We start from the raw sequence: 15,564 nt of genomic DNA, 5'->3' as shown, positions 1-15,564 counted from the left end.
TTAATGGAGCTGGCAGGACAAAGAACCTCCATGTGGACGCCTGTGAAAATATGTCTTCAGGGTAAGATGCAAGATATTTTACCCAGAAAGGCTATACAGCATAAAGGCTCAACCCAACTTGGTGAGATACATGCAGACTCTGCATCTATTTAGCTGTAAAGAACGACAAGTTCTTTCCTCTCTGCCTCAGATTCCCCATCTGTAAAATAGGGTTAATACTTATTACCTACCCTATAGAATTATAAGGATTAAATGAGTCGATGTGCATATAGTGCTTAGAATAATTCTTGCTAAACGTGAGTGTTCAGTAATTGCTGATTACTCATTTCATTCCCCTCCCTGTCAAAGAATACCCCAGCAAGAATAATGAATAATTAATAGCATTTTAATACTCTAGACCAGGAATCAGCAAACTATAGCCCAGGGGCCAAATCTAGCCCACTGACAGGTTTTATACATAACAGTCCATGACCTAAGAATGGTTTTAACCATTTAAATGGTTAGGGGAAAAAAAAAATCCATGGAAGAAAAATATTTTATGACACATGAAAATTCTATAAAATTCAAATTTCAGTTTCCATGATAGTTTTATTAGAACACAGCCATGCTCACTTGTTTACAGGTTGTCTATAAATGCTTTCATTCTACATCAGCAGAGTAGTCATAAAAGAGGACATAAGTCCTGTAAAACCTAAAAGAGTTACTGAGTTTGCCGACCCCTGCTCTAGATAATTTTGTCTCCTATCTACTCCAGCTGGTTTTTTTTTTTTTTTTTTTTTTTTTTTTTTTTTTTTTTTAATTTTTATTTATTTATGATAGTCACAGAGAGAGAAAGAGAGGCAGAGACACAGGCAGAGAGAGAAGCAGGCTCCATGCACCGGGAGCCTGATGTGGGAATCGATCCTGGGTCTCCAGGATCACGCCCTGGGCCAAAGGCAGGCGCCAAACCGCTGCGCCACCCAGGGATCCCTCCAGCTGGTTTTTACTGTACCCCATGGTTCTCACTGCTGGGACCCTAGTGGCTGGCCAGAGGAAATTACCTACAAAGAACATTTTATTTTTTTCTGTAACTTCCTTACAATATTAGAGCTATAAAGGATGAAGTGAGTGCAGTGCTATGATGTTGAACTTAATGAGATGAAAAGGAGGAAAAGGAGTGACCAGAGTAGAAAAGAGGAAATAGGAATTTTTAGATGTAACTTCTAAGAAAGATAATGATAGAATATTCTAAGTTTGGATGTTCTAAGAATGCATGCCTCAATTCTGGCAATGTTATTTTTTTTAAAAGAACAGCACAGTTTGTATTACTATTTATAAAGAAGACATAAGGATGTATAATCATAAACAGATAAAATTAGTAGTACTATTTATTTATTTTTATTTATTTATGATAGTCACACAGAGAGAAAGAGAGAGAGGCAGAGACACAGGCAGAGGGAGAAGCAGGCTCCACGCACCAGGAGCCCGATGTGGGATTCGATCCCGGGTCTCCAGGATCGCGCCCTGGGCCAAAGGCAGGCGCCAAACCGCTGCACCACCCAGGGATCCCCTATTTATTTATTTTTAGCAATCTCTATAGCCAACGTGGGGCTCGAACTCATGACCCCAAGATCAACAGTCACATGCTCTTCCCAGTGAGCCAGCCAGGATCCTTACCAGTGCTATTCTTTTTTTTTTTTTTTTAAGATTTTATTTATTTATTCATGAGAGACACAGAGAGAGGCAGAGACACTGGCAGAGGGAGAAGAGGCTCCATGCAGGGAACCCGACATGGGACTCGATCCCGGGTCTCCAGGATCACACCCTGGGTTGAAGGCAGGCACTAAGCCACTGAGCCACCCGGGCTGCCCCTCTACCAGTGCAATTCTGATGTGAATTTGAATAGTTATCTAAATTAACTCATCTTCCAGTTTACCCAGGAAGATTTGTTCAGTTCTTATAGAATAAACAGATCTATCTTAAGTCCTAAGTATTAAATGATTCTTAAGTGGACTGGTATTTAAGAAAAATGCGTGTGTTGTCAATGACTTTTTTTTTTTAATTCTAATAGCAACGCTCATTGTGTTATTTAACAGTCTGTCTTTCAGCCACACACCTCGGCAGCCCTCTTCCCCTCCCTGCAGGTCAGTGCAAAGCCCTCAAGGCTTAAGATCCACTTGGTCAGTGGGAAATGGTGCTGCCATTGAAGTTGTGCTGATTGTCACTAGATCATCATTTTTATGTCCCACCTGTCTACTGACAAAGCATGCTCTATTTTTCTTTTAAATATTTTATTTGAGAGAGACAGGCAGAAAACACAAGCAGGAGGAGAGGGAGAAGCCCGCTGAGCAGGGAGCTGGACAGGGGGCTCGATCTCACGAACCTGAGATCATGACCTGAGCTGAAGGCAGATGCCTAACCAACTGAGCCACCCAGGTGCCCCCAAAGCATTCTTTCTTATGCGTTATAGCTTTTTTTTCCCCAGCTTTATTGGGGTATAACTGACAAAACTGTAATATATTTAAAGTGTACACCTGATGGTTTGACACACATACACACATTATGAAAGGATTACCACAATTAACACATTCAGCACCTCACAGTTTTTTATGTGTGAGAACACTTATGTCCCACTCAGCGATTTTCAATTTATACAATACAGTATTATCAACTATAATCACCATGTGATACATTAGACCTCATTCGTCTTATAACTGAAAGTTTGTACTTTTTACTAGCTTCTCCCCATTCCATTTTCCCTAACTCACAAATATATCTTTTAAAAGCAATGCTTACTGAAGATACTTTGAATTCATATAGCATTTTCACATTCATCCCATCATACTACCTTCACATCAACCCAGAGCAAGAAAGTGAAGCTCAGAGAATTGCTCAAAATTGCAAAACTCGTATGTAGTAAGGCCAAGTTTTGAACCCACATCTTCTGGCCTCAAGCCCAGTGTGCCTTCCTGAATAATACTAGCGTTTAACAGCACCAGCTGGACAGATGGACAGAGCCGGCTTTGATTCCGCTTGTGCGAACTTGGGCAACTTACTCTGACCTCAAGCAAACTGGAGAACATAATGGAACCGACCACACTAGTTGCGGGGACATGATGCCATGGTGTGTGCAAAGTCCTTAGCAAGGGGCTGGACATTAGCGCTCCTTCAGTGTTAACTATTATTTGCAATACGAAATGAAGGTCTAGTTTAGAATGATGAAAATGTCAAGGGGAGGACCCATAAAAGAATTTACAAAGGATGCTCAGGCCTGGACTCCTCATTGGAGAGAGGAGTTAGAGATAACAGAGGGCAAGAGACTGCAAGAGCAGTGTTGCCAGTGACAACGGAAACGGAGAGGCCAACAGAAGGAGAGATGCCCTAAGGCCAGAGAAGAGTGCGGCCTCAAGACTGGAGCTCAGACGGAGGCCCTTCTTTCGGCTGGGGGCTGTGTCACCCCCACAGAGGTAGTCACTGACGTTATCAGATGAGTCGAGTCGCCACGGGAGGAGACACTGACACACAACAGCAGAGGGCTCAGGACCGGACTTTGAGGTCAGCCAACCCTGGGGAGGGCAGCAGGAGGCAGACAGACGTGGGTACCCAGTGAGGTACCGGTGAGCCAGGGGCTAAGGCACCGAACAGAAGCAGGTGAGGAGGCGGCCCGGGAGAGGCAGCAACGTTAACTGAGGCTCGGACATCAGTGAGAACGAAGAAGCGCCGGGCTTGGTGGGGGGGGGGGGGGGGGGGGGGGCTTCCCTGGATCACGGCAATTCGCCCAGCCTCTGCGACTGCCGCCGCGCGCAAAAACACGAGTCTACAAAGGCTGCTCCCGTGGAGAGCACAAGTCTCGGGCACCGAGACGGACTCCCGAGGCCGGAAGGGAGCTGCTCCTGCCCTACAGCCTCCCTTACTCCCATTTGGGGCCTAAGAACCTTTTTGGCAGGAGTTGACTCTTCTGGGGCGTGTACCAGGCTCTTTTTTTTTTTTTTTTTTTTTTTTTTTTTTTTTTTTTTTAATTTTTTATTTTTTTATTTTTTTTTTATTGGTGTTCAATTTACTAACATACAGAATACCCAGTGCCCGTCACCCATTCACTTCCACCCCCCGCCCTCCTCCCCTTCTACCACCCCTAGTTCGTTTCCCAGAGTTAGCAGTCTTTACGTTCTGTCTCCCTTTCTGATATTTCCCACACATTTCTTCTCCCTTCCCTTATTTTCCCTTTCACTATTATTTATATTCCCCAAATGAATGAGAACATATAATGTTTGTCCTTCTCTGACTGACTTACTTCACTCAGCATAATACCCTCCAGTTCCATCCACGTTGAAGCAAATGGTGGGTATTTGTCATTTCTAATAGCTGAGTAATATTCCATTGTATACATAAACCACATCTTCTTTATCCATTCATCTTTCGTTGGACACCGAGGCTCCTTCCACAGTTTGGCTATAGTGGCCATTGCTGCTAGAAACATCGGGGTGCAGGTGTCCCGGCGTTTCATTGCATTTGTATCTTTGGGGTAAATCCCCAACAGTGCAATTGCTGGGTCGTAGGGCAGGTCTATTTTTAACTGTTTGAGGAACCTCCACACAGTTTTCCAGAGTGGCTGCACCAGTTCACATTCCCACCAACAGTGTAAGAGGGTTCCCTTTTCTCCGCATCCTCTCCAACATTTGTTGTTTCCTGCCTTGTTAATTTTCCCCATTCTCACTGGTGTGAGGTGGTATCTCATTGTAGTTTTGATTTGTATTTCCCTGATGGCAAGTGATGCAGAGCATTTTCTCATATGCATGTTGGCCATGTCTATGTCTTCCTCTGTGAGATTTCTGTTCATGTCTTTTGCCCATTTCATGATTGGATTGTTTGTTTCTTTGGTGTTGAGTTTAATAAGTTCTTTATAGATCTTGGAAACTAGCCCTTTATCTGATATGTCATTTGCAAATATATTCTCCCATTCTGTAGGTTGTCTTTGAGTTTTGTTGACTGTATCCTTTGCTGTGCAAAAGCTTCTTATCTTGATGAAGTCCCAATAGTTCATTTTTGCTTTTGTTTCTTTTGCCTTCGTGGATGTATCTTGCAAGAAGTTACTATGGCCGAGTTCAAAAAGGGTGTTGCCTGTGTTCTTCTCTAGGATTTTGATGGAATCTTGTCTCACATTTAGATCTTTCATCCATTTTGAGTTTATCTTTGTGTATGGTGCAAGAGAGTGGTCTAGTTTCATTCTTCTGCATGTGGATGTCCAATTTTCCCAGCACCATTTATTGAAGAGACTGTCTTTCTTCCAATGGATAGTCTTTCCTCCTTTATCGAATATTAGTTGCCCATAAAGTTCAGGGTCCACTTCTGGATTCTCTATTCTGTTCCACTGATCTATGTGTCTGTTTTTGTGCCAGTACCACACTGTCTTGATGACCACAGCTTTGTAGTACAACCTGAAATCTGGCATTGTGATGCCCCCAGATATGGTTTTCTTTTTTAAAATTCCCCTGGCTATTCGGGGTCTTTTCTGATTCCACACAAATCTTAAAATAATTTGTTCTAACTCTCTGAAGAAAGTCCATGGTATTTTGATAGGGATTGCATTAAACGTTGTACCAGGCTCTTTATGAACCTTTTCCCATGGTTTTCTCACTGCAACCTTCACAGGCCGTTTGTCATTTTCCAAAAAAGGTCACGGCGTCTCCGATGACTTCTGCACGGTCAGCCCGTGGGGGTCCGAGCGCCACGGCGCACGCCGCCCGCTGCGAGGTCCGGAGCGCACCTCCGCGTCGGCCCCCGGGCCCCCGCCGCCCGCGCCCGGCGCCGGGTGAAGCGGCCCAGCCTGCGCGGCGAGGCGGGCGGGGCCTGCGGACCGGCTGCCCGCGGGGCCCAACGGCTGCGCGCGCGGCCCCGGTATCCCGGCAACAGGTAAACACCGCGCGGCCCCGTCCCCCGCGGCGCGCGCCGCCCGGCCTTGTGCGCGCGGCCCGCCCGCGCCCCCGCGAGCCCTGCGCCCCGGAGCCCCCCGTGCCCCGGAGCCCCCGGAGCCCCCGGAGCCCCCGGAGCCCCCAGTCCCCGGGGCGCGCGGCCTCCGTGCGGCGGGTGCCCAGGCTCCGCGTGGCGGCGGCTGGGGGTCCGGCCGCCCCCTCACCCCGCCGGGCTCCCCTGAGCGTCCGGGGCGGCGGGTCGCTGGCGAGTGCGGAGCAGCGGGGTCAGCGGCAGGGATGGGCGCGGGGGCGCCGCCCGCAGGCGAGGCGGAGAACTGGGCTCGCTCTGTCGGTTTCAGGACTGGGGACCCAAGCGGCGCTCGGCTGCTCGACTGAGGATCACCATGGTAATAGCCTTAGTTAGGCCTGAGATCCGCGGCTTCCGCTCAGTGGGTCTAACAGCGTCGCGCCTCGCCGAGGCACGCCCTACCAAGGCGTGTGACCCACGCCACGAGGTCGGCACCTCCGTCCGCTGCCGTCGTGGGTGGTGTCCAGCCTAGAGACCTGAACGCTTGGGGTAGAAGGAGGACGGGGGAGACGGGGGCGGGGGGCGCAAGGGCACAGCGAGCACAGTCGGGCGGAGCCCTCTCCTGCGGTCGGTCAGTGTCCGCTCCTTGGTCCCGTCGCGCCACCTTCACAGCCACACGCGGGAGAAATAAAGAGAGGCCGGCACAGGGGCGCGAGAGCCCGGGGAGCCGGGACGGGTCAGCCCCAGCCCCGCCTGGCCCCGGCGCCCGCCGCCTGCTGCCGCTGTCCTGGGTCCTGCGCAGGACTCGCCTCTGCGGATTGAGAAGCAGAAAGTGAGCCGTGGTGCGAGGGATCCTCGCGGTGATGGTCTCTTCCAACCCTAGCTTTTGGAAGGGCTCTGGAGGAAACCTTTTGCGCAGGGACTTCTTGAATTTTATGCCCAGGAAGGCTTGCAACATCCTTAAACGTCCATCCCACCTCCAAGTCGTTGGCTCACGGAACTCCATCTGAAGCCAAACCACTGCAGCGTTCCATTGGGTCTCTCCACCCCAGAGCATTTCCCAACTGTGTTCACAATCCAGGTCTTTTCACCACTACCTTCTCTGCACTTTCCAATGGCATGTTCATTCTCCTGGCCTCAAACTCATAAGCACTACTATTCCTCACCTTGAGCTTTATTTACCACATTAACTTCTTTTTAAAGATTTTATTTATCACGGGAGACACAGAAAGAGGCTAGAGACATAGGCAGATGGAGAAGCGGGCTCCCTGAGAGGAGTCTGATTCACAACTCGATCCCAGGACCTGGGGATCATGACCTGAGCCCAAGCCAGACCCTCAACCACTAAGCCACCCGGGTGTCTCACCGTATTAACTTCTCTACTTTAAACAGAATGAACAAACAAACAAAAACACACACCACACTAGACCCACATTCTTCTCCAAGCCTCCTGCAGCTGCCCCATCTGAAGCTACTTATCTACTTTTCTTCAAGATAGGCCCAGCTCCGAAGCACCTCCCACTGCCACATTGCTCCCCCAGCCCCCATGACCTTCTACACCTCACTTACAGAGCTTCAACTATTTCACCTTGGAAAGCCTCACTCTTCACCCCCATTTGACTCTAGTGTAGAAATGTGTTTGGCAAATCTGTGTCCCTTCTACTTTGTTCCTTGCAAAAGCACTGAATAGATGTCTCTTGATTTAAATTGTGTCATTGCCCGGGGTGCTGTGCATGGTTGGTACTGTCATTTTCTTTCAGAGCCCAGGGAGCTGAAGCAAAACAGTTTAATAAAGCCATTGAAGTTAATGGATTCCCACTGCTCCTTGGATAAAAGTCAAACTCCTGAGCTTCCCAGCCCTGTAAGCCAGAGATGTACACTGCATACCTTCCCAGCCTAAGCTCCCCTCACTCTGCACCCCCACCACAGTTGCTTATAGGCCAGCCACACTGACCTTTTTTGAGAGGTCCCTTCAATTTGGCATATTCCCTTCCACCTCAGACCCTTTGCACAAGCTGTTTGCCTGGGAATTCCCTGCCCCTCGGCCCACAGGCTGGTCTTCAGTAAACCCTTCTTCCTTCCTGTCCCAGTTGTGGTCACTCCCTGCCCATTCTGTGTCATCATAATGCCAGGCACCCTGGGTTCTTGCTCACAGGAGTGTGAGTTAATGTTGGTGACTAAATGCATTTGTAAATTCTCCTTCACCAACTGTAAGCCTCATGAAGACAGTAGCCCTGAATTGCAGGTTCTGGTGCTCAGTAGATATTTGTTAAGTATTTGTTGAATGAAGGAAGAAGCCATCTTAAAATCCAGAAAAGCAGATCTCTACATTTGCTTTCTAAATCCTGGGGTTGCATGGCATTTGAGTTGCAATGTATTCATTCAGCAAATATCTCTTCATACAAACATGCCAGACATTGGTTTAGGCCCTAGGAATTCAGTGGTGACTTCATAGACAAATCTCTGGCTAGGAAACACACGAACAAAACAGCACTATTAAATAGACGAACAAAATAGCACTATTAAAGAGTGGAGTGTGCCTGGGGTCAGGAGCTAGAAAATGACAGGGCTGAGAGGGTTGTTGGGAAACCATCCGTACCCGCCTCCCTCCTTGCCTGGGACAGTCCAGTTTATGTCTGTTGAAGTGTCTTGGTTTGGATAATAAACTATATGGTCTCTCTAGTTATAGATAGAATATCGACACAGTATCTGAGAGGTGTTTTCTAAAGAGGTGATATTTGAGCGGAGCCCTGCCCAAAGAGAAGTAACATATTCCCCTGGGAGGGTCAGCAGGAAGAAGTGGGAGTGGGGAGCAGCTGGGCAGGTTTGGGAACTAGAAGCAATGCCAGTGTGGTCTTCAGTAAGGAGTTTGAGAGTCTAAGGCAGGAGCTATGTGTTCTGGGACCTGAAACAGCCAAGGGCCATGGAGTTGTATTGAACCAACCCAACCGGCCGAGTCACTGAAAGTTTTCACTCACAAAAATGTCTTCACAGATTGATTGAGGTATAAGTGATGTACAATAAGTTGCATGTATTTTAATGTACAATTTGATAACTTTGGCATCTGTATGCTCCCATTAAGCCATCACCGCAATTAAGATAACAGACATGTGGATCACCCCTGGGAGTCTCATGTGCTTCTTTGTAATCAGCTCTTTTCTCTTGCTTCTCCGTGTACCACCCCCGCCACCTCCCACCCCAGGCAGCTGCTGATCTGCCCTGACTATAGATCAGTTTGTAATTTGTAGGATTTTTAACATATGGAATTATACAGTATTAATGGGGGGGGGGTTGGTCTGGCTTCTTTCACTTGTATAATAATAATAATAATAATTTTTTAAGATTTTATTTTTAAGTCATCTCTACACCCAACATGGAGCTTGAACCCACAACCCTGAGATCAAGACTCGCACACTCCACTGACTGAGCCAGCCAGGTGTCCCTCACTTGTAGAATTATTTTTAAATTAAATTTTAAATTATTTTAAATTACTTTAAAATTATTTTTTAAATTTTAAATTATTTTTAAATTATATTTAAGATGTTTAATCCGGTGGCGCAGCAGTTTAGCACCGCCTGCAGCCCAGGGTGTGATCCTGGAGACCCTGGATTGAGTCCCACGTCGGGCTCTCTGCATGGAGCCTGCTTCCCCCTCTGCCTGTGTCTCTGCCTCTCTCTCTCTCTCTCTCTCTGTCTCTATGAATAAATAAATAAAATCTTTAAAAAAAATAAGATGTTTAAATTATTTTAAAATTATTTTTAAATATTTAAAAACCCATGTTGTAGTTGTAGCATGCATCACTAGTTCTTTTTATTGCTTAGTGATATCCTAGTGTATGGTTATACCACAGTTTGTTCATTCATTCACTCACTGATGGACTTGTGGGCTGTTTCCAGGCTTTAGACTACCACAAAGTTACTACCAACATTGCATGTACAAGTCTTAGAAAGGATATACACTTTCATTTCTCTTGGTAAATACCTAGCAGTGGAATGGCGGATCATATGGTAGGTATGTGTTTAACCTTTTAAAGAAACTGCCATACTGTTTTCCAGAGTGCCTCTTTCATGTTAGGTTCTCAGCAGCAGAGAGTTCCAGATCTTCTACATCTTCATCAGCACTTGGTATGGTCACTCTTGGTAACCTGAGCCATTCTAATGAGTGTGTGCTGGTATCTCATTGCTGTTTTTTAAATATATATATTTTATTTATTCACGAGACACACAGAGAGGGAAGCAGAGACACAGGCAGAGGGAGAAACAGGCTCCATGCGGGAAGCCTGATGTGGGACTCGATCCCAGGACCCCAGGATCACACCCTGAGCCAAGGCAGACGCTCAACCGCTAAGCCACCCAGGCATCCCTCATTGTGGTTTTAATTGCATTTCCCTAATGATTTGATATTGAGTATCTTTTCGTGTGCCTTTTGGCCATTTGTATATCTTCTTTGAGAAAGTATTTGTTCAGGACGCCTGGGTGTTTGTTGTTGTTTGGTTATTTTTTATTGTGTTTTGAGAGTCCTTTATCCATTCTGAATATAAGGGCTTTATCAGATATACAATTTGGAAACATTTTCTCCCAGACTGTGGCTTAGCTTTTTTCATTTTCTTTTTTAAGATTTTATTTATTTATTCATGAGAGAAACAGAGAGAAAAAGAGGCAGAGACACAGACAGAGGGAGAAGCAGGCTCCATGCTGGGAGCCTGACGTGGGACTTGATCCTGGGTCTCCAGGATCAGGCTCTGGGCTGAAGGCGGCGCTAAACCACTGAGCCACCCAGGCTGCCTGAGCTTTTCATTTTCTTAGCAATATCTTTTGAAGAACACAAGTTTGTTTTTAAAGATTTTATTTATTTATTTGACAGAGCGAGAGAGAGCACACAAGCAGGGGGAGCAGCAGGCAGAGGGAGAGGCAGGCTTCCTGTTGAGCAGGGAGCCCTACATGGGGCTCGATCCCAGGACCCCGGAATCACGACCTGAGCCAAAGGCAGACAGACGCTTGACCAACTGAGCCACCCAGGTGTCCCGGAAGAACACAGGTTTTTAGTTTTGATGGTGAATTTGTTAATTTGTTCTTTGATGGATTGTGCTTTGTTTGGTGTCAAATCCAAGAAATCTTTGCCAAGCCTAAGGTCCTCTATTTTCTTCTAGGACTTTTATACTTTTTGGTTTTATATTTAGGTATCTGAGCCATTTTGAGTTAAACTTTGTATATGATACAAGCATGAATTGAGGTTCGTCTTTTTGTAAATGGATATGCATTGTTCTAGCCCCATTTTTTTTGAAAAAGTTGCTCGATTGTTGAGCACGATGATCAGGAAAGAATTCCTGAGGCATTTTAGGTGCAATTTAGTAAGTTTATTTAAGTAGCATGAGGATGAGATCCTTGGGCAGAAAGAGCTGCACGTTTGTTGTACGAAGCTGGTGGTTATATGCTTAGTGCTCAAGGGGGAGGCGACATGCAGAGAGTATTAGATCATACATGTTTTCTTTGAATTTCTACTCAGAAAACACTTTGGCAAGATTTCTCTGGCACTTGTTATTCAGCTCAGTATTAACTATTGGTGTGAAGTGCAGACGGTCACGAAACCCTTTCAGGATGTAGCAACCAGCACATATTTGATCCTCATCTGAACTATGCAGGCTACGGGTTGGCCTTCTGGGCCAAAGAACATTTTTCTGCCTCTGCTCCTCCCTCATCAGTTATCATTGCTCTATTGAATTGCTTTTGCAATTTTGTGGAAAAGCAGTTGTTTGTATACGGGTGGACCAATTCTTGGACTTTTATTCTCTTCCATTGATCTATTTGTCTATCTTGACACCAATACCATACTGTCTAGATACTGTAGTTTTATAATAATTCTTAAAATAAGGTAGCATTAGTCATTCAACTTTGTTCCTTTTCAAAGCCCTTTGCATTTCCATATGAATTTTAGAGAGTCATTTTGCCAATTTCTACAAAAAGATGAAAACTTTGAATAAAAATATCAAATCTTTGTGTGAGTGTTAGTTATCAAACTGTCTTAGAGATGAAAACACTTTTTTTGGGGGGGGGGGGCAGTTACTCCAGGTAAGTCATATGGTTGCCATGCAAAAAAGTATAAAATCATAAATAAAGGACCCCCAATTTTTTTTTCTTTTTAAATTTATTTATTCATGATAGTCACATGGAGAGAAAGAGAGAGGCAGAGACACAGGCAGAGGGAGAAGCAGGCTCCAAGCACCGGGAGCCCGATGTGGGATTCGATCCCAGGTCTCCAGGATCGCGCCCTGGGCCAAAGGCAGGCGCCAAACCGCTGCGCCACCCAGGGATCCCAGGACCCCCAAATTTTAAGAGCTATGGCAGTGTACATCCTACACCCCAAGGGGATATTTTCTCAGGAGGTACAGTTAACATGAGTTTTCATATTGTTTTTTTTTTTTAAGATTTTATTTACTCATTCATGAGAGACACACAGAGAGAGAGAGGCAGAGACACAGGCAGAGGGAGAAGCAGGCTCCATGCAGGGAGCCCGATGTGGGACTCGATCCCAGGTCTCCAGGACCACGCCCTGGGCTGAAGGTGATGCTAAACCGCTGAGCCAATTGGGCTGCCCTTTTTTTTTTTCTTTTTCTTTTTCTTTTTTTTTAATTTGAATTTCCACATTAAAGCCAGGCCGCTGTGTTGCAAGATAATTCTCAACTTCATTCCTGGGTTTTGTATCTAGAAGTGTATTCCATTTCACTTAACAAAAATGTATTTTAGTGTTTTTGTTTGTTTGTTTGTTTATTTTAGTGTTTTTAACACATGGACTCTATTTCTCTTTATTTAGCCTGGACATTTTTATTTTTTATTTTTATTTTTTTGCCTGGGACATTTTTAAAATGAGATGCTATCAACATGGCGTCTATTCTATACAAATATTTAGCCCTAGCAGGTATTCTTGATAACTTACACATTCCTCTTCTTTCTTGGAGACACTTTCCATATAATACATCCCCATCTGTTATTTTATGTACGGGTGGGTCACAGGACATAGAGATGTCAATTCAGCTTTGTGTGGCTCTAGCAAAACTTCAGATAGTTTATTACCACATTAGGATAATATCCATGCTTTTTCCTAAAAGGCCCTGGCCTGGCAGCAAGGTCATGGCAAGAGCACAGGCGCTGAGCCTAGTGGACACTGGTTTGCACTGTGACCTTGCTCTGCCTCCATTTTTCCATTCTTAAGACAGGAATAATGCCTCTCTGCCTCAAAACACAGCTTGGAGGAGTGATAAAGTGATGGGGACAACCATTTATTGTTTCCTTCATGTCAGAGTCTATGCTAAGTGTCTTATATCCATCTCAACCCTCATGACTGCTTAACGAGGTAGTGACTACAACATAACAAATGCCAAAATATGTGTTTGCATCCTGATTATCTAATGTTTTTAACTAATCTTTATTATGAAAGTTTCTATACATAACAAAAATAGAATAGTAAAATGAATTCTTATATATCCATTTCTCAGACTCAGAAGTTGTCAGGATTTTGCCACATTTTCTTCATCTGTCTTTTGGGGGAGCTGCACTATTTTAAAGCAGCCTTCTTTCATTTCCATTTCCACAGATCATAATGTGCATTTCTGAAATGCATAAACATTTTCTTCCATGACCCAATACCACTATCACACCTAACAGATTTTTTTTAAAAAACATTTTATTTATTTATTCATGAGAGACACACAGAGAGAGGCAGAGACACAGACAGAGGGAGAAGCAGGCTCCATGCAGGGAACCCGACGCGGGACTCAATCCTGGGTCTCCAGGATCACGCCCTGGGCCGAAGGCGGCGCTAAACCGCTGAGCCACCAGGGCTGCCCACACCTAACAGAATTAATAATTCCTTGATATTACCAAATGTCCCTGATTGGCTAAAAATATCTTTTTCATTTCATTCAAATCAATGCAAACAAAGTCCATATGATCATTAGATTAGGTTTCTCTTTTATTTAAAAAAAATTTTTTTTTAAAGATTTTCATTTATTTATTCATGAGAGACACACAGAGGGAAAAGCAGGCTCCATGCAGGGGGCCGGACATGGGACTCGATCCCAGGATCCCAGCATCACACCCTGGGCTGAAGGCAGATGCTAAACCACTGAGACACCCAGGGATCCCTCAGGTTTGGTCTCTTTTAATCTGGGTGTTTAATACACATTTGTTGGGATCCCTGGGTGCTGCAGCGGTTTGGCGCCTGCCTTTGGCCCAGGGCACGATCCTGGGGACCCGGGATCGAATCCCACGTCAGGCTTCCAGTGCATGGAGCCTGCTTCTCCCTCTGCCTGTGTCTCTGCCTCTTTCTCTCTCTCTCTCTCTCTCTCTCTGTGACTATCATAAATTAAAAAAAAATTAAAAAAAATACACATTTGTTGAATTAGATTGCACGTGACTGCTCCCACTCCATGCAAAAATTTTTGTTATCATTACAATTTTTTCAAGAGTTTTTGTTTCTAATGTTCAATAGGAAATGCTGAAAATTATTTCAAGGTCAGAAAAACTAACTTATGCCCCATACATACTTGTCTTTGAAAGCCAGGTAAAGGGAAACAAGGAAAAAGCCGAGGCAAGTCTGGCGGGAAGAAGCAGAAGAAGCCGGAGGTGGACATCCTCAGCCCCGCGGCCATGCTGAACCTCTACTACATTGCCCACAACGTTGCCGACTGCCTGCACCTGCGAGGCTTCCGCTGGCCAGGTGCCCCCAAATCAAAAAAGGGGAAAAACAAGACTTAATAGCATTCCCCAGAGAGCGAGCAGAACTTGGGGAAGAGAAATCAGGATAACCCAACTACTGCAAGCAAAATAGACTTTACTGGAGACCATTTGAGATGCAAGCTAAGTGTGCTTTTCTATGGTAGTTAATGATAAAGAAATGCATGTTACTTCCCAGCTAAATTCAGCTATAGCTAGCCAATTTGGTTTTTCAGAAGAAGTCGAGGAGGGAAAAAGTCTGAGTAATTCCTACCCTGCGTGGTGTAATTGATAGGACTTTAAAAATTATTATAATTCTGGGTCAGAATAAACTTTGTTCTCAAAAGGTAGTTCTAGCCTGCATGGATGATTTTCTTTTGCAAAAAGGGGTTACATAGAAAAGGCATGGCTGGGGCACCTGGGTGGCTCAGTCGGCTAAGCACCCGACTCTGCATTTCAGCTCAGGTCTTGATCTCAGGGTCGTGAGCTCAAGCCTGTGTTGGGCTCCATGCAGAACATGTAGCCTACTTAAAAAAAATAGCAAAAAGCACTGGATTTGCCTATGAACATCTTTCTCTTGGGCCCTGTTTCCTTTTCTGATCTTTTTTTCAGGAAAAATAATGAAAACTTTGTTGCTATAATTTTCTTCTCAGCAGTCTGACTCTTGGTTGATTTTAATTAGCCAGGACGCCAGAGGAGGCTAAGATCGTCATTCCTGCTCTGACCTTGCTAGGGCATATAAACACGACTTGGGAGTGACAGCGGACCGTGTCCCTGTGCAGGGGAAGAGAGCAGATCAGCACACTTGTCTCCCTTCTTTCCACCTCACTGGACTCTTCTCCACACTCTTCCTCCACATTCCCATCTTCCTTCCACCTTCTGCAGGCTTCCTGTTAAACTGGGCTGACCCTGAGTTATGGAACTGGTGCTAGAAAGT

General features: G+C 45.3%; 1 protein-coding gene and 1 long non-coding RNA gene across 2 annotated transcripts; one reads left to right on the top strand and one right to left on the bottom strand.

Annotated features, from left to right (window-relative positions):
- Nucleotides 1–1,366: 1,366 nt before the first annotated feature.
- Nucleotides 1,367–3,960, bottom strand: LOC125752423 (uncharacterized). The gene is made up of 2 exons (XR_007401917.1): nucleotides 3,915–3,960; nucleotides 1,367–3,608 (listed from the first exon to the last, which is right to left on the bottom strand). It is a non-coding gene; the product is annotated as an uncharacterized LOC125752423 (long non-coding RNA).
- Nucleotides 3,961–6,160: 2,200 nt separating this feature from the next.
- Nucleotides 6,161–14,977, top strand: SMKR1 (small lysine rich protein 1). The gene is made up of 2 exons (XM_025471621.3): nucleotides 6,161–6,295; nucleotides 14,472–14,977. Exons 1-2 carry the CDS (start codon nucleotides 6,293–6,295, stop codon nucleotides 14,667–14,669), a joined length of 201 nt encoding a protein of 66 aa, XP_025327406.1. The 5' UTR covers nucleotides 6,161–6,292; the 3' UTR covers nucleotides 14,670–14,977.
- The last annotated feature ends 587 nt before the right edge of the window (nucleotides 14,978–15,564 follow it).

This window comes from Canis lupus, chromosome 14 (genome assembly GCF_003254725.2).
Source record: "Canis lupus dingo isolate Sandy chromosome 14, ASM325472v2, whole genome shotgun sequence".
In the NCBI taxonomy this organism is placed as follows: domain Eukaryota; kingdom Metazoa; phylum Chordata; class Mammalia; order Carnivora; family Canidae; genus Canis; species Canis lupus.
This window is presented reverse-complemented; position numbering and strand designations above follow the sequence as displayed.